Here is a 21,342-nt window from a genome sequence, read left to right on the forward strand (position 1 = left end):
TATGGTGTTTCAGGTGTGTGTGTGTGTGTGAGAGAGAGAGACCTACTTGTTACAGTGGTGTTTCAGGTGTCTCTTGTAGCTGTCCTCCTGCAGTAGGTGGTCAGGGTTGCAGCTGGCCAGCCAATCGGCTCGCGGGGTTTGGGGAGGCGGGGCCGGGGGCTTCCCCTTCTTCCCCTTCCTGCCCCGAGGGACCGGGGTGGAGAGACCTAGAGAGAGAGAGTGTAGGTAAAGACACTGTCAGGTATCTCTACCAAGATGACAACCTGCAACCTTGTCATTTTCTTGGAATGATTCATCTATTTTCTCATTTTACATGCGACTGAATATCTAGTCTTTACACTTTATGGCACCTAAAGGCCCCCTACATGACTACAGACCTGAACTGACTGATATGAGTGGGTGTAGAGCATGATGACACACATATAACACTAAGGCATTAATAAGCAGTATGGCTTTTCTTCACTCTGCCCTGTTTACATTTTTTAGCTGCCAGCGTCTTAGTCATCCTGCCTTCAGTCAGAGCAATCACGTGTGTGTGTTCAAGTGTGTAGGTGTTAAGACACACACCCAACGCGTTCAGCCAGTGTTTTGTTTTTTCTTCCTGTCAGTGTGCTTAGGTGTGTGTGTGTGTGTGTGTGTGTGTGTGTGTGTTTTACCGGAGTGGTTGGCCAGCGTCTTGGTGGTGCCGTCGGCGCTCGGGGCGATCAGGTCCCAGACGAAGCTTTTGATGTTCTCGTCGCCGCGGTAATGCAGCAGGCAGTAGGCCAGCAGGGCGCGACAGATGGTTTCCACGTCGGCCTCCCGTAGGGGGCGCTTGAACCGCCCGTGGGACAGGATGTCGCTCCACCGGCCCCAGCTAGAGAGGGAGAGAGAGACGGGGAGAGAGTGTAAGTGTACAGATAGACCCAGCTTCCAATAGCATTTCATATACTGGCTTCACTATGGTAGAAACTAAGTTCAAACTAGACTCTATATGATTATCCCATTGGTTAACATACATTAGGTTAACATACTATCACAGGAGCACCAGAGCCAATGATCTACAGCTGAATCTTTCAGTGTAGCTAAAGGAAAACAACTTTTATTAGGCCAGTTTGTCAGACTACACCACGCTACTGTCATGGCATGCATGACCTTGATCGTTCATGAATGCACACGCAACATCGCATCACCCTCACACACACATTCCACAGGCAGACGTGTGTGTGTGTGTGTGTGTGTGTGTGTGTGCGAGTGTACCAGACTCTCCTTAAAACGTTTCACCAGCCTGCTGACTTAACCATTGCTGGCACCCCAAGTCGTGCCACCCTGGCATCGTTCTTCTGCGTGTGTGTGTGTGTGTGTGTTAGTTAATGGGTCACAGCCCCACCCCCGCCACCACCCTCCAGAGCGCAAACGACCCTCAAGCCTGATTTGGGGGGGGGGGGGGTCGCTTTCCATCACGTCACACCGTCTCGATCTTCACTTTGACATTTTTTTCTCCCCCCACCGCTCCTTTACGAATTTTTCACGGAAGCGAGTATTTGCCGTGCGATCGGATCTTATTTTTGACCGAACGAACGGTAGAAAAAGGGGTAAAATGGTGGACGGGCTCAGAGAGAGAGAGAGAGAGAGAGAGGGAGAGAGAGAGAGACGGACAGAGATGGATGATGGGAATAGACAACAAGAGCGATGAATAGGGAGGACAGGCCAAGTCAGACAGTGTGTTTTTGTGTCCTACAGCCCCGGGCCATGAGACTAGACTGTAACAATAACAACGCTGACATCTCACTAGCACCACTGTTCTTTCTCACACTCGCACACACACACACACAAACCAAGTCAGCCACGAAAACGGACAGGCTCGTCCGCTAATGACTGTCTGTGGTAAGTGTGTGTGTGCGTGGTGTGTATTGTACATTAAGCCGTGTCTGTGACTTTAAGGCTTGTAGACGCTTTAGTTAGGAGATGAGGAGAAGGCACTGCTTTGACTTCATCCAACTGAATAATATTAAACTTTTTTTTTTTTTGGATAATTCTAGACCCTTTGAACTACCTGTGTGCAGTGGAGTACATTAGGCCACTGTTTGTGTATATATTGTGTGTGTGTGTGTGTGTGATACGACACAATGCGGCCCCGCTTTTCAAGTCTCTAAGTGCAAGGTCACTTTATTGTCTGCGTGTGCACATGAATAAGCATGCATTGTGTGTATATATATATATATATATATATATATATATGTATGCGTGTGTTGTACTAGGTCACTCTGGAGTGTGTGTGAGAGAATGTAGGCGGTATTGATCAGCAGCTGTGTGTGTGTGTGTGTGTGTGATGGCCTTGCGCTCAGATTGCTGTGTCTACTAAATCACTCCACGTGTGAGGCTGCATGCATTAACTCGTGCAGTCGCGCCCACGCTATAAATAAGCTGACTGATGCGAGTATTATTTCCTCGGTACACACGGCCACACCCCGCGTGTGCGTGACTTCCACATCCACCCCCCCCGACCTCAGCTCCGCTTTGTTGCCCTCTTCTTCTTCTGCCCGTTGAATCGTCTCATTCGGTTGCGGTTTCTGTTTTTCCACCACTTTACCTTTTGATGTTTAGTAATCGCTTCCAGAATATCCAGGGCCCACGGGGGAGGAATATGACACGTATGGAGGTTTTTTTTTTTTTTTTTTTTTTACTTCCATCTGCATTAACTGGGTGTCCTTTGAGCTTCCTAAACATCTATCTGTTGTGTACTTTTAAATACAAACTGGATAAAACATGGGAAACAGGGCTAGGCCTCTAAAAATCTGGGTTTTTCCCAATTCAGTCAGTTCAAAATGTAAACGTTCATTCTGAATTATTCCATTCATGATCAGATATAGGAGTTGAATACAAGTTCTGGGAAGAAAATGGGGAAGTACATACATTGGGGAAAGTACATACATTGTATGTAAGATAATGCCTATCAACTTTGTTTTTCAACTGTTTCTGGAGTGGAAAAAAGTAAAAAAAAAATACATTATCTATCATTATTTATTAACAGTATTCTATATTTATCATTCAAAGAGATGTACATTACTATATAAAATAAGCAATAAAAAAAGTCAGATGTGAACCTTTTGCACTCAAGTTTGCAGACTTCCGGAACTGAAACTGACACCAACTCTGTTAACCCCTCCTCAAACACACACACACATTTCCATATATATGGGATGCCATCCTCACCCGTAGACCAGCAGGTTCTTCTCCACCCTGAAGCACTCGGACCGGGGGTAGCCCTGGGCTCTGTCCTGGGGCCTCCGCGGCTTGGACTGCGGCTTGCTCGGCTCGTCCCCGTCGCTCTCCAGCTCGGAGAACTCCAGCATCTCGTCCTCCTTGACGCTGCTGTAGTGGCGCGTCTGCTTCCTCACCCGGGGCGTGTCGATCACCAGCGTGTTCTGGGGGAGACACAAGGGGGACGGGGGTCACACGTCTCTCTTTAACACCTGCTCGTTTCTAAAAAGGACGTGACACACTTTCTGGGCTAAAATTCATTCCGTAGCGTGTTTTCATTTTTTCCCCACAATGACTGGATACAGTTACATGCAGTATATTTTAGCGTTCTGAATGAATTCCATACCGATTTAGATATTAGTAGAATACTTGTGAACCGAGCTACTCTTCCATTAGGAAGAAAGCTTGTTATGTCAGGTTGTCCAAAATGTTGCAAGGTGGATCATGCAGTAAAGCCAGTGGTTCTCAACGTGGGGTCTGGGGACCACCAGGGGTCCTTGAAGGAGTTCCAGGGAGTCCCCAGCAAATTGATGAATTGTTAAACTTCACTATTATCTCATTTACAAGAAGTGAACACAATTAGAGAACGTAGACGGATGACTGTTTTGATCATAGTTTCTCTGTTATCTCTCTCCCTACAATACAGATAGTCATGAAATTCTGGACAAAATCATATCCAATAATAAAAATATTCTCAGATTAAATTAGGGGTCCTTGATATGAAAAAGGTTGAGAACCACTGCAGTAAGCAACCTTTTGGGCAACATTGTAGAGCAACATGGCCCAGGGTTGCCACCCCGTTTGCAGCTCTGATATAAAATTCCATAACTTTTCCAAGACTTTCCATAACCAAGTCAGAGCTCTTCCATGACCTGCTTCCCGCCTGGTTTACTGATATTTTTCTAAAGCAGTACACAGTCTGGTTTCCAGTCCAGCTGGGCATCTAATAAATGTATGAAAGTTGGAAAACACATTCTGCCATATTCCTAAAAATGATCCATTTGGAAAATTCCCTGTTATTCCCTGACTTTTCCCCGTCTGTCTCAATATTCCATGATATTCCAGACACCCAGTGACCAGTGGGGACTCTGAATACACGGCAACGTCTGGACAAAATCAAATTAATTGGATATTTGGCCCTGCGTTTGATTCTTGTTCCTGAGAAAATTGCTGCCCGGCTCGAACATAAACAGGCATTAATTATGTTGTCTAATGAATTACATTTTTATTCAATTAATTTGTTTCCCCCCCCCCCCCCTTCAATCCTGTTAATATGCTAAAACAGGGCAGTAGTTAGTTCCACAATTATCACAGAGCGCTACAGTCATTTCCATTTTAACATCACACAATAAGAAATCCCAGGGGACCAGCCCAAGTGGAGTGAGTGTGTGTGCGAGTGTGTGTGTGTGTGTGTGTGTGTGTGTGTGTGTGTGTGTGTGTTCGCGCTCATGCAGCTGGATTAAGTGTTCCATTCGAGGGCCCTCCAAAAGAGAGCGACAGCGAGAGAGGGGAAGGAAAAAAAAAAAACTCGAGGGGGGAAAAAAAAAACACAAATGAGGAAGGGAAAAAAAAAAAAAAAAATGGGAAAAAAGAAGAATTGAAGCCAAACGGTGAATGAGTGTAGAGAGGAAAAGAAGGCAAGGAAATGATAAGGATGCCTCTGAGCGGAGGGCTGTGTGTGTGTACAATGCTAGTGATTGTGCATGTGTTTCTGTGTGTGTGTGTGTGTGTGTGTGTGTGTGCTAGCCTAAGTGATATCTCTGTACCCTCCAGGCATCTGCGCTCTGTTAAGTGGAGCTAAGCAGCTTACTCTCTCACACACACGCTCGCGCACGCACACACACACACACACACGAGCAGGGAAACATGGGTAATTAAGGAAGAGAGGAGATTCCCAACTGTCAATATTAATCTCTCTCTTTCTCCCTCTCTCTCTCTCTCTCTCTCGGCCCCCCCCCCCCCCTCCACCTCCCCCTCCATTTTCCCATCATTCTCTCTGTCTCCCTCTCAGTCTGTCTTCCTCTCCTCCTAGCCCGGAGGCGATAGCGTTGACTAATTACCACTGCTATTAGCCTTTTCATGAGGGGAACACCGCCGAGGTGTGTGTGCCTGTATGGCTATGTATGCTATGTCAAATATGCTATGTATGTTAAATATATATATATATATATATATATATATATATGAATGGTGCGGGTATTTCCTCTTCAATGTGTGTGTTGAGTGTGTATACAGCATGCTTCGTATCTGGCCGTTGATTGATTTTTTTTGTGTGTGCAAGTGTGTACATTTTCAGTGTGTACCTATGTATGTGTATGTGGTGTGTGTGAGTGTGTGTGTGTCCTACCCGTCCATTGATGGCGTCCAGGTCCAGCTCGGCCTTCTTAGCCCACTTCTGCCAGAAGTCGGGATCCTCCAGAGAAATATCCGTTCTGTTGCCCGCTGCAACAAAACTAGCCTGCAGACAAAGGAAATGGATAATGGAAATATCTCACGTTATGTTTCATACTATGGTGACGGTGTAGATTTCATACGACTAAAGGGATGATGTGTTACCTTAGCGAAGGTAGAGCCCTTGCCCTCGGACTCGATGGTGATGGTCTGGGTTCGTCTCTGCAGGATCTGGTCGATGTCTTCCTCGCAGAACTTGGAGCCCTCGTCTTCCTCGTCCATCAGCGCGCCGTACGCTCCCTTCCTCAGCAGGTCCTCGATCTCCTTCTTGGACAACTGCTGCACCTGGACCGCACACGGAGCGACACAAGTGTGATTGTTTGTTTTCTCAATCTGAATAAGAGTGTGTAACCGTGTGATGTGTGTGTGACGTGTCTCACCCCGTTGTTGGCGTTCTCGCGGCCGCTCATGCTCTGGAGCACGGCCTTGTCCAGCCCCAGCTTCAGGCTGGCCTTGTCGAACATCTCCCTCTCGTAGCTGTTGCGGGTGATCAGGCGGTAGATCTTCACCGCCTTGGACTGGCCGATACGGTGGCACCTGGCCTGGGCCTGGCGGAAGGGAGAGAGGGAGGGAGGGAAAGAGTCAGAAACGTCATTCACTGTCGAATTCAGCCTATATCCAAAATGACTCCGTTGACACCGCTCCGCGCCTGTATGTTCAGCTGGAGATGTGAGGTTTCCGCACAGCACTGATGACATGGTCCGATGAAGCGGAGCCAAGTGTGGCTGGTGGAGTCATCAAATCTAGCTGATACTTGTACCTTCAGGCTAGTTTCCCCTCCCTATGGACAGACCTGCCCTTCAGTAGTTAGGGGGATTGTTAGCCCTCACTACTGACATTTGAATGTATTGAGAATGTGATACTCTATTGATTCCTGTAGGGAAATCTCGTCTCTTAGGAGGTCAGAGGTCAGGGTCAGCTACAGAGCAGCAGTCTTGGAGCTGGTAGGGATTCAGCGACACTTCAGCAGAGCGGACACTTGCAGACATGGGGGGCTTGAACCCATTCATTAATATTACGGCAACTAGAATCGGGATATATTAGGTTGATGAACTGTGCAGGTTTGGCACGCTGTGGCTGGTACCTGCAGGTCGTTCTGGGGGTTCCAGTCGGAGTCGAAGATGATGCAGGTGTCCGCGGCGGTCAGGTTGATGCCGAGCCCTCCGGCCCTCGTGCACAGCAGGAAGACGAAGCGGTCCGAGTCCGGCCGGGAGAAGCGGTCGATGGCCGCCTGCCGCAGGTTGCCGCGGACCCGGCCGTCTATCCGCTCGTAGGGATAGCTGGGCGCGGGGAGAGCGGGGAGGACAGATTAGTGTTATTGTCGGTAACGTTATGTTGTCAATATTACCGGCAGCAGTCTGGTATCATCGTTAGCATCATATTGACCTTTAAGCGCCGATTACGGAAGCGCTAAGAGCAAAGTCAACCCTCTCGCCGAAGCCTACAAGGCAGAGAAAAGCTGATCCCACACGTTTCCCTCCGCCCGCCCCTGGCTCACCGTCTCTGGATGAGGTAGTCCTCCAGGATGTCCAGACAGCGGACCATCTGACTGAACACCAGGACCCGGTGGCCGCCGGCCTTCAGTTTGGGCAGCAGCTTGTCGATCAGCACCAGCTTGCCGGCGGCTTGGATCATGGCCTGGAGGGCGAAGTCCGGCATGTCGAAGCCGCCGCCGTGGGAGTCCCTGAACTCCTCCACGATCTTCTCCTCCGCTCCTGGACGAGCACCGGTTGCAATTAGAAAATCATTAGCCGACAAGGAATTTTTAAATTTTTTATCGTGGAATCTTAATACTGTAATAGGAAATCAAAATCATAGAAAGTGTGGGTACCGTTGATGAGGTAGGGGTGGTTGCAGCATTTCCTCAGCTCCATCATGGTGTTGAGGAGGTTGGGGACGTTGGCTCCTCCTCCTCCGCCTCCTCCTCCACCGCCGCCTCCGCCCACGCCTCCTTTGGACAGGAAGGCGAAGTTCTTCTCCAAAATGGCGCGGTAGTATTTCTTCTGGATGTTGGTCAGCTCCACCTGGCAAACGGCAACGACGGTTGGACCAACGGCTTTTTCCTTTCAAGTAGTCTATCACTAGTTTATGTCTTCAGTTTCAACTAGTACTCTATCATATTTGGAGCATTTGTGATTTATTAGACAGTATAGAGTTGAGAGCAGGGAAAAAGCTGGGTTTCCTACCTCGATGATGGTCTCCTCCTTGGGAGCCAGGTTCTTCTCCACGTCCTCCTTCAGTCTCCTCAGCATCATGGGCTTCAAGATGCCCTGCAGTTTCTGGACCTGAGACAGACGGAGACAATGTTACCAGTCCGTTCACTGGCTCTCTACGTTCATAGCTGTGGACGATGGGAAACTGAGAGAGGGGGGTATATATAAATCCCATGGAACTAAACCAATACCATAAAGGCTATGAAAGCTTATTATATCGAATGTCTAAGAGTGCAATGATCTCCAAGAGTGTGGAAAAAAAACCAAAACCTTTCCTATTAATTTTGTCAGTACCACCAAACAACTGATGTCAATAGTTTGTGTGATAGATGAAAACACAGCTCCATTATCATACACAGCCAATCTGGTCAGCTGACACTTAAATGCCCGGTGTTGTTCTGGCCTTCCACTCTTCCATAACTATTGGCCGATAAGATGGGGATCTGGGCTGGAGCATTAACACTGATAGAAGGCTTAGGAGCCAAGACAACTGAACAGATAAGTAAGAAAGAGACTCTGAAACATGTCTATCTAAAATTGCCATGTGCTTCGGTAACTGTTGGGACTGTTTATGGGGGCCGACGTCCAAATTTTGCGTGAAAAAAGGAAAGAAACTCGTCACACGGATAAGTGTCTGATAATGGATATCGAGCCGCTAGATGTCTGATAATAGATGCATTTACACTGGCCTGGTTCCACCTTGAATCCAAGTCTTTTTCCGCCTCACCGCCTTCCCACAACCCCTCCCTTCACGCCTCGAGTTGCACAGTTACCTGCTCTTCAGTCTTGAGGTCTCCGAACTCGGTCATGAAGGTCTGCTCGGAGGGGAACCGCTCCGGCTCCAGGAAGTTGAGCAGGCTGAAGAGCTCCTCCACCGTGTTCTGGAGAGGAGTCCCCGTTAGCAGGACCTTGTGCTCCTGGAGGAGGAGGGAGGGAGGAGAGAGAGATGGTTAGAGTTTCTATACTGGAGGAAGAGGAGAGAGACGGATTGACTCTAGACTAGAGAGGAGGATCTGTCTACAGGACTTTATCCTAGGTAGAGGGGAGATGATAATATGAAAGTGCACCAGACTCAAAATTAGCTGAAGTAGTTTAATATAAAACATATAACACTATTTCAGGACGTGCTGAAACCCTGTGATAGGCTAGGAAGCCATGCTGAGAAGTCGTATCTAACACTGTCCTGTAAACTGGGCAGAAATTACCTCATATTCAGCAAGTAAGGGTAAAAAACAGGCTTAAAATATAATAATCAGCACAGCTTTATGAGGGAATACTGTGTAGAGCTGTGACGTTCAAACTTTCTCTAGCAATAAAAACCTAATTTCGCAGGGTTTTTTTAATGGTCTTATTGATCCTGTTTTAAGACTACTGACATGGATACTGGTGCATTTTAATGAACTAACTGAATAGTACTTTGATTGATTGTAACTGTCAACAGTCTCCGGTCGACTCCATTATGCCTCTCGCCGTCTCTACGGCGGCAATAAGGGCGACCGCCGCTCACCATGTCCATCATCTTGAGTCCCTCCAGCAGTTTGCAGTTCCTGTTTTTGAGGCGGTGGGCCTCGTCGATCACCACGCAGCGCCACGGGACGTTGCGGAGCTCGGGACAGTCGGTCAGGATCATCTCGAAGGTCGTTATCACCGCGTGGAAACGATAGGCCCCCTTTATTATCTTACCCTGGGGGGGGGGGGGGGGGGGGGAGATGGGAAGAGAGAGAGAGGGGACAAAGAGAAAGACGGTCAATAAGAATCGTCTCAGATGTCGTTATCACTGGCTCCTTTATTATCTTAACCTGTGGGTCAGGGGGAGAGATTGAGAGGGACGCTTTTCACTTTTAGGCCGAAAGATAAAACTACTAAAAAGGCATTCACTGTGGGGCAAAGCAGCTCCATTGATTTGGGAGGAAAACCCAAGTCTATAAAAGAGTTTTTTAGAAGTTACTTCAAGTTACTGCAGCATGATGCAGTCTCACCATCTATAGCCAAGTATAGTAAAGTGTTCCTTTCAGCAGTTGGTACCTTTTACTGTCTTTTTAGTACAAAATGCTCTGCGCTGGCACTAAATCAGTAGCGTGAGGTTTAGTACAAGAACTGGGTCTCTGGGTCTCAGGCCAAAGAGCCAGATTAGTAGGCCAGGTATCCTCATCTTTTGTTTGCCATGCATTTCCACCACCATTTATCGCCATTATATCTTCCACGAAAACTCTTCCACCTCTCGCGAGTTTAAAAAACACTCTAGGGATATTCACGAATTCTTTTTATCAAGTGTCCCATCTAGTCGTTCTACTTATATGGGGTGAGCGGTGAAGGAGGCTAAGCGGAAGAAAAGAACAGAACATCCCTCCACGGCGACCTTGAGGATTACCTCAGCCCGGATTAAGAACAGGCGACTAGCTAGGACACTGCTACTACAGCTCTATTTTGCTCGCGGGCTCGCTGTGACTCGCCGGGTTTCCGGTGCGTAGCTTACCACTAGGAGATGGTGGTGGCGTTCTGCAATAGGGGCTTACCGCGTATGGCTTACATCCTTAAAGAGCTTATGCAAGCAGACGAGCCCTGCCCAGCCCCCGGATGGCTGAGGATCTCCCTCGGCTAAGGAGGGGTTCATATTTGCTGACTGCTGGGTGGTTTCGCGGTCTTCACGCAGCAGCCTCTGGATTGTTCCGTCTAATGCGCTTCTGTAGGCTTCGCTCTGCTCATCTCTCACGTGGAGCTGGCTAGAAGGGCCTGGGACCTTGTGTGATGCTTATTGTTTAAGTCAGGAACAGTCCAGATTAAAAGGTAATATAAATTGAAGGCCTTGTTGGTCTTTCTGCTGGCCTGGCTTCCCATGATAACCCGCAATAACACGCAATGAAGATTGGTAGGAGTTCCACCTCTGTATGACCAATGTTTATTTTGTTTGTTGTGAGCGATTCCTGCATTTCATTTGGCAAAAGGTAACTGTACTACTTTAAGGTGAGGGTTGGAGCCATATGCTAGTTCCCTGTGTGTCTTTCTATTACTTTAGATAGGCTAGGATGGTCTTGAGGCTACCACAGACCACAACTTTGGGTTAGAGTTAAGATTTTTTGACATAGTAAGGTATATCTTAGTCCACTGGTTCCTAATGTGGGGACTGGGGACTTTGAAGAGGTTTTTGAAGGGGTTCCAGGATGTCCTCAGCAAAATGGGAAATAGTTTCACTTCACTAGATTCAATGCACTACAAATTATATAAGAGAGAGTGTATAAAAATGACTTTTCTCATCCTAGGTTCACTCGCACCACTATTATCCCCTTACCTACAGTGTGGACAGTTAAACAATTTAATACTAAATCATCAACTGAAATCTTCTCATATGGGTCCCTGGGACAAGATTTGATCAAATGGGGGGGGTTATGTGCATCTATCTGGGGCTCAGCGACATGAAAACCTGTCGCGTGTTCAATCAGCCTACCTGTGCGTCTCTGTAGTACATCTCGTAGGCCTGGATGGTCTTGCGGCTGGCCTGGCTGCCGTGGTAGACCACGGCGTTGAGCTCGGTCCAGGTCCTGAACTCCCGCTCCCAGTTGGGGATGGTGGAGAGCGGGGCGATGACCAGGAACGGCCCCTCGATGCCCTTCATGTAGATCTCGTAGAGGAATGTTATGGACTGGATGGTCTTCCCCAGGCCCATCTCGTCCGCCAAGATACAGTTACGTCTGCGGGGGGACAGAGGGCGGATCAGGGACTCGTTGTAATGCTAATAAGAATAATAATAATGATAATAATAATAGTAAAGCTGACTTACGTGTTGTACCAGTTGAAGGAAAGCCAGTTCAGGCCTTCCAGCTGGTATTCCCTGAGTGCGTTGCCGTTCCTGTAATCCCTGGAGCTGTCCGACTTCTGCCAATCGGCTGCAGGAGGCCGATCCTGCACACACACACACACTTTAACACTTCATGGCCATTTTTGTATTTACATAATTAATTTTAAGATTTTTCCATACTTTTTAAGGACTCACAGACACACACACAGACTCAAACTAAAACTAAAACCCCTTCCAATGTGGTGACAATGCGCTGTAATATCACTCTCATTGAGTGCAAGGGTTTATGGGTAATATTGCCTTCAGCAGGCACTTACAACTGGGGGGGAAAAAAAATCAATATGGCAAACACAGGAAGACTAGAAGGACCGAAAGTGTTATAAAGTACTGTAAAACTGCCTCCAAATATTGCCTGTGTATGATAGTCTATTTCTAACATGGTCTTTAAGGAGAGAGACAGTGGGAAGAGAGACATAGACTGACGGAGAGAGAGAGAGGGAGAGAGAGGAGTGAAGGAGTGAGAGACCACAGCCAGTCAGCTGCTTCTGTTCAGCATTAAACACACTGTTAGTGGTTTGGCCTGGCCACAGGAGCAGGGCGTGTGCGTGTGTGTGTGTGTGAGTGTGTGTGAGTGTGTGTAAGACCACAGGAACGTGGCCCCGCGGAGAGCAGTTAAGGGAGCTGTAAATCTGGAGGAGGAAGGAGCAGGCGGCAAGCCAACACACACACACACACACGCACACACACAAGCGTGCACACTTTCTTTTCCAAAGGGTTTGGTGGGAGATTGAGGAGACAGATAGCGACCTATGAGTGTCCATGGACACAAACACACAGTCATAAGAGTTAACTTGATGTACCACAAGTTTTCTCACACACACACACACACACACACACACACACACACACCCTTAAAAGAGGCTACTTACCACTCTCTTAGTGTTGGGTGTGCGTTCTGCGATGCGTTCGTATTCCTCTATTTTGGACTGGTCGATGTCGGCCTTCAGCTCCCAGGTAGAGTCTTCGTAAGGCAGGCTGCACCATTTGACTAGATACAAGGTCACCGTCTGCATACACACACACACACAAAAAAGGAGGGAGGGTTGGTGAGTGTGTGTGGAGAGAGAGAGAGGGCTCAAAACCATGAAAGAGGACAAAAAAGAGATGAAAGCACCTCTCCGTTTTCATCCGGGCTCTCTGAAACGTCCAGGACTCGGTCCACCTCCACGTAGTCCGGGTTAAAAGGCTCGTCGTCCATCTGGAGGGAGAGAGAGTGGAGTTATTTGTATGGACGGATAGTTAGGCATAGGGAAGGGTTAGACTTAGTGTGTGTGTGTGTGTGTGTGCATGTGTCTTATTTAGCTCAGTAATGAAGGTTTTCTGGGTCGATAATGGCCTTAAAAATAGGAGCTGGTCCCATCAGTGTTGTCTACCTTTACGATGGATATGATTCAGTTTGTTTGATTATATATTTAATGAAGAATTGATCAATAATACACTGGTTGTCTATGGGAATACCTTAACCTGAACTGATTCCAATGGGACAGTGTGATCAGATTCCACACAAATATGTAGGAATTCTTTTGGGAATTTTTTTGGCATGAAAATGGTGAAATTTAAACATATTGAAAATTGGCACAAAATATACCATAAATATTTGGCTATGGGTCTTCTGATACTGATAATTGATCAATAATACACTGGTTGTCTATGAGAAGACCTTACAGCGAACTGACTCTAATGCAACATTTTGATTAGATGTCACAAAAGTATGCATGAATGTATTATGATCATCATGTCACATGGTCTAAATGCTGTTTCAGAGCCAATTTCTCAGCCTCCAGAAGCCATACTGGTCTGACCCTTGCATAACCTAACCTCAGCGCTGCAGCGGCTGAGTTGTTGTCTAAGGCCAGGACCGGGGCCAGGGGCTAATGTTAGGGTAGGGCTGAGGTCTTACCTCGGTAATAAAGCTGTTGAGTTGCTGCTTGGCCTTGAACCTCTTGACTTTCTGGTGGATTCTCTTGTCCTTCTCCAGCTCCTCCAGGTCTGCCCAGCGACAGTGGAGGTACGAGCTGCAGAGACACAAAACACATTCGACCTCGTTCCTATCGTTCGGATATCAAAGCCACAGAGTGCAGGGGTACAAAAGCCTTCCTTAAGCTGAAATACTGTCAACATGTGGGTCCTTAGGGTGCCTGCAGCGGGGGAGACGTGGAGGGCTTTCTAGAGGAAACGGAGAATTAAGCAGTTCACAGTCAAAGTGACGGACAGCGGCCCGGTTCGTCATACAGCAGTGCTACTGTCTACGGGTCCTTCAATTAGATTACACAGTGTGTTAAGCCAGACAGCACACTGGTCTGTAGCCTGGAGACAGACAACATCTGATAGCACGCTGGTCAGCTGTGTGTGTGTGTGTGTTGGACACACACGTTGATAGAACACAGAGAGAGTGTGTCAGGGTATCTGCAGTTTTCAGAAAGCCAAATTTTGAATTTAAGACTAATTTAAAAACCAAAATAAAGAAACAAAGCGGGGCTGGGCGACAATATTGTAGGGATGACTATTGCTTTCACAAAATATTTACACAATGAGATTTTTGATAAATAATCATTAGTAATGTGGATATAATGACTAAGTGGGTAAAGGCAAATAATAGAACAGCTAGAACAGTCTGGTAAGTTCAGAAAATGACATCACTTTAATGTAATGCAGCCTTTAAAAACAGGAAAAGACAACACTTATGCCATATCACCATATTACCATATCCAAAATCTAAGACGATATCTATTTTCATATCATGATATTGATATAATATTGATATATTGCCCAGCCCTAAAACAAAGCTGTCAAAACCAGCCGATTTCTGATTGAAAACAGTTGATGACAGTTCTGAAACTATCTGGGCAATTTAAGAGAAAATTACACCAGGAAATTAATTGGTGAGGGGCATGAAGTCCAACTGTGTTCAGTAAAGCAGATAGCATATACATTATACTATTAACCCTGGTCTGGATTAAGAGTGGACAGAAAGATTTCAGATATTTGAATACTTGTGCAAAAAAGGCCAGAAGCAAAGGCAGAAGCCATAAAGCGGGTAGACAGTAAGCCCCGGGTGTGCTACTCACAAGCTCTTGAACTTGACATAGAACTCCTCCACCTCCACCTCCTCTCCCGACTCCAGCTGAAAGGAGAGAACACACGTCAATAACAGAGCCCACGGCGGCTTGTCGTCGCTGCATCACGTGTGGATGAATAAGTGAGACTGCGCAGAGGGACTTCCACACCGACATGTGAACTGTGCTCTGCTTGGCACCGGGAAGTGAATATTGCTTCATTCATATCTTGTCAATCTGTGGGCTTTGTTGTAATAGAAGGTGTGGCACGCCCAATCAACACACAGACCAGTTTGGATGTTGTATAGTTCACAAAAAAACCCAATATCAACCAAATTAACACAAATAAATTCTAAATTTCATGTTAAACTGACCAGTCTAGCAATATATAATATCAATATAAGAACACACACTCATAGACAAAGCAGATCCAATGTATTAGTAACTCTAATAAAAGGGGAAATCCCTCAACAGTACCTTGCTTCAAGTGCAACCATCCTCTACCATTCACTATTACTACTCTAACACACACACACACACACACACACACACACACTCCACCACGCTCTTACTACTGTAACGCCATGAGTCATCAATCACACATGCACACACACACACACACAGCCTAAGGAAACGCAAGCTTGGCGTCTGGCGTAGCGAGCGCTGTGGTTTTGGCAGCGTGCCAAGCCTGGGGTCAACTCTCTGTGAATGGAACTGTGTGTGTGTGTGTGTGCGTGTGTGTGTGTGTAGGTGGGGGGTAACCCATTGGCAGCTGGCTAGCAAAAGAAAGTTGGCTGGCAACTGTGTGTGTGTGTGTGTGTGCGTGTTGGCTCGGGGATGAGCTCGCTTTAGAACGAAGCCGTCTAAACAAAGCCTGGAAGACACACGGAGCGCTCGTGGGTGTGTGAGGGTGTGTGTGTGTTTGTCTGACACACACACACACACACGCCCCGAAACACAAGAACTCTAGTCTCCGCTTACCAAATGGATATTCGCTGTTCGAGCTGTGTGTGTGTGTGTGTATATGTGTGTGTGTATAATCTGCTTAGGGCCGGCTGTGGAGCGGCTAATCAGATGACGTAAACCATGACTCCGGCCAGTGTGTTTCTGTGTGTGTGTGTGTGTGTGTGTGTGTGTGTGTGTGTCTCACCTGTTTCTTAGTGATGCGTGTGCCCATGATCTTCTCCACCACGGGCCCCTCCGCCTCGGCCACATCCTGGAAACACAAAAAAAAAACAAAACGTTGGACTGACTATGAATGTGAAGTTGTGGGACCGTCCAGCAAAAGAAAACCTCTATGAAAAAAAAAAAGGGGGTACAAGGACACCGAAAAAGCCCGGCCCCCGGGGGGGTACCTGTTGCTGGGATGAGGACGGGGACTTGGGCGCCGGCGAGTCGTCCCCGCTGTCGTCCTCCTCCGATATCCGGAACTCCAGGTCCTCCGTGTACCGCTTCCTCTTCACCTGGCGGCTGGAGCGGCGCTTCTGATGGAGGGATGGAGGGAGAGAGAGAGAGAGAGGTGTGAACGTTTCATTCACTAGCTTTGATTCCGCCCAGCTCTTGGAATCCCTCTCCATCCTTTGAAACTGAGCTCTCTACTCTTCTTAAAATACTCCGCAAAAGGAAAAAGACATCTCTTAAAAGAAAAAAAGAAAGAAAAAAAAAAAAAGAAAGGACAGCTTTTCTGACTTTTCTTCCCACGCTGAGTGAGGAGGGGGGTTGTTCCCTTTTACAAAATACACACTTCCTTCACGGAGCGGCTAGCTGGCGTGCCACACACACACACACAGTCTGTATTTAACCTGCCAAGTAGCGATAGCATAGGCTGCAATCATTCTATTACAGTCTGAGAGAGAGACAGAAAGAGAGAGGCAGAGAGGTGGGAAGTAGGAAATGACCACTGTGACACTCCATCAACTGTGTGATCTCGCAAATGTTTAACCCTTTTTTTATTATTTTTTTATGTTCCTTACGCTCCACCGCATTACCCGTATTGATTCTGTTCTGGTTCCTGAGCCCCTGATCTGCTGAAGACAACGCCACGCTTTTAATTTGGTGTTGCCAATTAATAAAAGGCTGTGGGGAAAGAAACGCTGTGCGGATTGATCAGGCTAAAGAGGGGCAACTGCTGCTAAGGCGCTTTCCTATTTGAATGAGCGCCATGTGTCTTTATGCAGCTAATAGCCAGATGCCACTCTGTTTACATGGCCCCTGGATAATTACGTTTGCACACAGAAGATGGGTCTCTTTGAGGAGGGGAAACGGCGGAATGTTTCTTTTTTTCCCCCCTCAAATACGGCGCTTACAACACAAAACTTGTTAAAAGGAGGAAGAGACCGTTAAAGCTAAACTTCTTGGGGTCGGCAATGGAACGATTTAAACCCAACAGACTCTAATCGTATTATCAGATTTGTCAATTTTACCTATGATTAAATCAAATGTAATAATAGGATAACCTCTCTAGTGTTAGGCTGAAGCTTTTGGAATAATTTTATTAGCTTTTTACGGTGCTATTTACAATAGCTTCAGTGTTTCCCCCAGTTGGACAGGTTACTTTGCAGGGCTGTGATGTTTTTTCAGTTGTGTGTGTATATAAGTAGGCTATATTTTAGCTGCATTTTTATTGACATTACATTTAGCAAGCTCAGTATCTTTGTTCTGACATTACAGCCTTTCACTCTATTCACTAAGGTAATGAGGTTAGCATCGGGTCATTTGGAACTGCAGCATTAAGGCTTGGACAGACTGGAAGACTAAGGTTCCTGCTCCATGGTACAGAAGCTACAGTTTACATTACAGATGTATTTTTGAAGTGACACCATTACAGGAATAACGTTGATTAGGAACTTTGTATAAAACCTCTTCAACTTAAATTTGTAATTGCATACTTATGTGGATTGATCCAGGCATGCTACCATTTCATAGTATTTTATGTAAGATTTATTCCTCCAAATTCCTGATATAAACTATCTACGTGAATGGGCGTTGTTGTTGTTGTTGTTACATGTGACTTCTCTTCCAGTTCATTTTCTTTTTCTTCCCCCTGTATCTAAACTCCCATTGCCAGTGCCACTCTCAGATTTCAGTCTTGGTGAGTCTTGTGCAGCTTCACACTAGACAAGGGCGACCAGACTCAGCCTGACAAAAATCAAACATGTTTGGAGAAAAAAAAAATCGCATCGGGCTAAATGGCCAGAGTCGGCAGTTTTCAGTAGTCTGCACTGCCCCCCCTCAAACCAGACTAGCCCAGATTCCAGAGCCCAGGCTTAGAATTGGCGTGGTTAGAATCACCTAGTCTTGACCTTTGACCTTAGCTGTAGCTGCCTATTATACTCCCATCTGATTAGCGCTACTTTTGTAAGACAAATACAACCAATTACAAATAGGTAACCTCCTAAACAAATTGAGCAGGACCAATGCAGCATGAATTATGGGTGCTGTATTTCATGTAATCGTGGCTCGTGATAGATCCTATATTGAACCACACAGGATTCATACAGCAGCTAATAAGTTGCTTAAAAAAAAAAGGTTGTGTCATGTGGACTTGGAAGTGGAGCCTGTCTGTGCTTGGTCTGTCAACAGGACTGGTTTACAACACAAACAGTGGCCGCCTCCTGGCTCGGTGCCATGTACCTGTACAGGTGGTGACATTGGAGGGATCCGGAGTTGTTTTTAAAGCCTCGTGCTATTCGTTTTTTTTTTTTACTTCCTGGAGCTCTGTTTTGCTGCTTAGCGACATTAGCCAGGATTTTATACAGTCTGTGGAGATGTGTTGCCTGGAAGCATTTAGCTCATTGGCTGAGTCAACGCTGGAACAAGTAGCGGGAACTACTGGATGACTTCATTCCAGGCAGAGGATTTCAGGAGTTTGTGTGTGTGTGTGTGTGTGTGTGTGTGTGTGCCTTGCGTACCTGCACGCCGTCGTCGTCCTCCTCTTCAGGAGGCGAGGGGGGCGGAGACTTCACCTCCACGTCGTCGCTGATTGACGACTCTCTCTTCCTCTTGGAATCCTTCTTAGCGCTAGCCCCGCCCTCGGACTCCGCCTTCTTACTGCTGTGGGGGGAGAGAGAGAGAGAGAGAGAGAGAGAGAGAGTGAGACTTGATGCTCTCTAAAGAAACAAATGGCTTAAAAACAACAGAGGAACATTCCTGAAAGTGCTACCTCTTTTACAAGTGGAGAATACACAGCCAGCCTACCAGCCAGGCATTCGTGTGTGTGTGTGTGTGTGTGTGTGTGTGTGTGTGTGTGTGTGTGTGTGTGTGTGTGTGTGTGTGTGTGTCCCAGGGCGGTCGCCATGTTTGATTTACCCATTTAGAAATCATTAGTCTGCCTCGGGCTCTGGCACACAGGGGGTTAATATGATGAAAGACTAAGAGGGGGGCGGAGGGAGAGAGAGGGAGATATGGAGAGATACAGGCACACAGTGGAGGAGGGGGGGGTGGTGGCACAGAGAGAGAGAGAGAGAGAGAGAGAGAGAGAGAGAGAGAGAGAGAGAGAGCGAGCGAGCGAGGCCCCAGAGAGAGAGAGAGAGAGAAAAGAGGGGGAGGGGTTGAGAGAGGCCCCTAGGCTTTCTCTAATCTCTGGCATGGATAGAGAGAGAGAGAGAGAGAGAGAGAGAGAGAGAGAGAGAGAGAGAGAGAGAGAGAGAGAGAGAGAGAGAGAGAGAGAGAGAGAGAGAGGGGGGGGGGAGCGGGCTCTATGTATGTGTGTTGACACCAGAGGAAAGCGTGACGACACATAGCACCCCTCTCTCTCTCTCTCTCTCTCTCACTCAGTCTCTCTCTCAATATTCAATAACTTTATTGGCATGACTGTTCATCAGAAACAATATTGCCATGGCAGTTTCCATTCAAACCACAATGAAACTATAAATAATTTGGCCTGAAAAAACATAAACTATACAATAGTACATAACCACCAATATCTAATGTAAAACAGTTCTCTCTCTCTCTGTAGCTCTCCCCTGGTTGATGCCTGTGTCTCTCGCCCTCTCTCCCCTTCTCTGTGCCCGTCTCTCTCTCTCCTCCGTGCCTAGGTCTCTCGCCCCCTCTCTCCTACTCTGTGACCGAGTCTCTCTTCCCCTCTCTCCTACTCTGAGTCTCTTGCCCTCTCTCTCTCTCCTACTCTGTGCCTGTGTCTCTCGCCCTCTCTCCCCTGCTCTGTGCCTGCCTATCCCCCTCCCTCCGCCCCCTCTCTCTCTCTCTCGCTCTCTCTCTCTCCTGCTCTGTCTCTATGTCTCTCGCCCCCTCTCTCTCCCTGGGGCCCTTCTCCTTTCATCCTCACGCCAAGAGCAATCACCATCTCCGTGGTAACGGCTGGTCATGTGACCTGCACCTGTTCCTCTGGCTGGTCGCCACACGCTGGAGCCATCTGGCCACACACACATACACACACACATACACACACACACACACACACACACACACGTCTCCACTTGGCTGCCTTCTCCCCTCTCTTCCTCCTGGCTTCTTCACAGCCTCTCTCTTCTTTCTCAATCCCTCCGTCCAAACTAATACCTCACCTCTTCCTTTCTACTCGGTCCATCTCTTCAGCGTCTTCTTCCTCACAACTACTTCCTCACCTCTTCAACTCTTTCTCTACTCTCTCTCCCTCACCCTGCCTCTCTTCCTCTGTCTAGACCACAGTTCTCCAAAATGCTCTCAATGTTTGAATGAATCAACTTGCACCATGTTAAACGGCCAATAAGCCAGCTGAGACGTTCACTGTAGTTCACTGGATTCCAAAAAGTCAACTTGGTGCCAGGTTGCTTTTGTAAAACAATGCTAACAAGAGGCAAAAATTTAAATGTTATTGTTTTGCCAGGCAATATAGTTAGTCATAGAACAGTCACTACACAACATGTTTGCTAAGTGAGCTGATCGTTTCACCACTGATACACGTGATCCATTTTGCGTTCAGATAACGTTAGCTGGTTAGCTAGCAAATCATAGTATCTGGTAAGCTAACCAACACCGTCTTGTTGTACACACATCTGATTAGCACACTAGCTAACTTTATATAGCTAGGAGTTACTTAGTGGTGAAGAGTCTAATGTTAACATGAACATTTGTTGCTTTGCTAAACGAGCCTGCTGGCTAGTTAGCTAGCTTAACAGTTTGTTAACTGAGCTGACTCTCCTCAATTACATACAACATGTACTGTTTTGGAGTAGAGACTACTCCCTTTCTAACCTCCATTTTCTCCATGTATTGTAATCTACCAACTAATGGCAATTACACATGGAGGCAGTCCTAGATCATTGTGGAAAGAAATTTTAGACAAGCATTGCTGTGCTATTATTCCACAAATTCGCTTCCATCGCAATTTATTGCATCATATTCTTTCTCAGCAAAAAAAATTCCACCTCAAGCAACCTTCAAAACATTAATGGTATTAAATAGGGTTGTGCGATGGCACAACATCGTCCAATCAAACCTCTCCAATGGCCGATGACACTTGGAGCAGCAGGGCGCCCGAGGGACCTGCTGTAAGGCCAGTGAGGCCTGCCAGGCTAGCTAGCTA

At 47.0% G+C, this 21,342-nt stretch overlaps 1 protein-coding gene across 1 annotated transcript in view; it reads right to left on the bottom strand.

Annotated features, from left to right (window-relative positions):
- The window catches only part of chd7 (chromodomain helicase DNA binding protein 7), a 69,754-nt gene that overhangs the window by 18,410 nt on the left and 30,002 nt on the right, over window positions 1-21,342 (bottom strand). The window contains exons 5-25 of the mRNA XM_071512213.1: window positions 18,731-18,872; window positions 16,175-16,303; window positions 15,970-16,035; window positions 14,832-14,887; window positions 13,664-13,778; window positions 12,878-12,961; window positions 12,633-12,770; window positions 11,686-11,807; window positions 11,353-11,596; window positions 9,415-9,591; window positions 8,681-8,824; window positions 7,881-7,979; window positions 7,526-7,718; window positions 7,193-7,409; window positions 6,779-6,974; window positions 6,075-6,242; window positions 5,800-5,979; window positions 5,591-5,701; window positions 3,196-3,407; window positions 657-856; window positions 47-206 (exon numbers count right to left, since the gene is read on the bottom strand). Coding sequence (XP_071368314.1) covers window positions 47-206; window positions 657-856; window positions 3,196-3,407; window positions 5,591-5,701; window positions 5,800-5,979; window positions 6,075-6,242; window positions 6,779-6,974; window positions 7,193-7,409; window positions 7,526-7,718; window positions 7,881-7,979; window positions 8,681-8,824; window positions 9,415-9,591; window positions 11,353-11,596; window positions 11,686-11,807; window positions 12,633-12,770; window positions 12,878-12,961; window positions 13,664-13,778; window positions 14,832-14,887; window positions 15,970-16,035; window positions 16,175-16,303; window positions 18,731-18,872 — 3,153 coding nt within the window. The remainder of the gene's footprint in view (window positions 1-46; window positions 207-656; window positions 857-3,195; window positions 3,408-5,590; window positions 5,702-5,799; window positions 5,980-6,074; window positions 6,243-6,778; window positions 6,975-7,192; window positions 7,410-7,525; window positions 7,719-7,880; window positions 7,980-8,680; window positions 8,825-9,414; window positions 9,592-11,352; window positions 11,597-11,685; window positions 11,808-12,632; window positions 12,771-12,877; window positions 12,962-13,663; window positions 13,779-14,831; window positions 14,888-15,969; window positions 16,036-16,174; window positions 16,304-18,730; window positions 18,873-21,342) is intronic.

Source organism: Centroberyx affinis, unplaced genomic scaffold (genome assembly GCF_046629955.1).
Source record: "Centroberyx affinis isolate AG114_WGS23_722 - 3 ecotype Tasmania unplaced genomic scaffold, CSIRO-AGI_Caff_v1 ptg006177l_1, whole genome shotgun sequence".
Lineage (NCBI taxonomy): Eukaryota > Metazoa > Chordata > Actinopteri > Beryciformes > Berycidae > Centroberyx > Centroberyx affinis.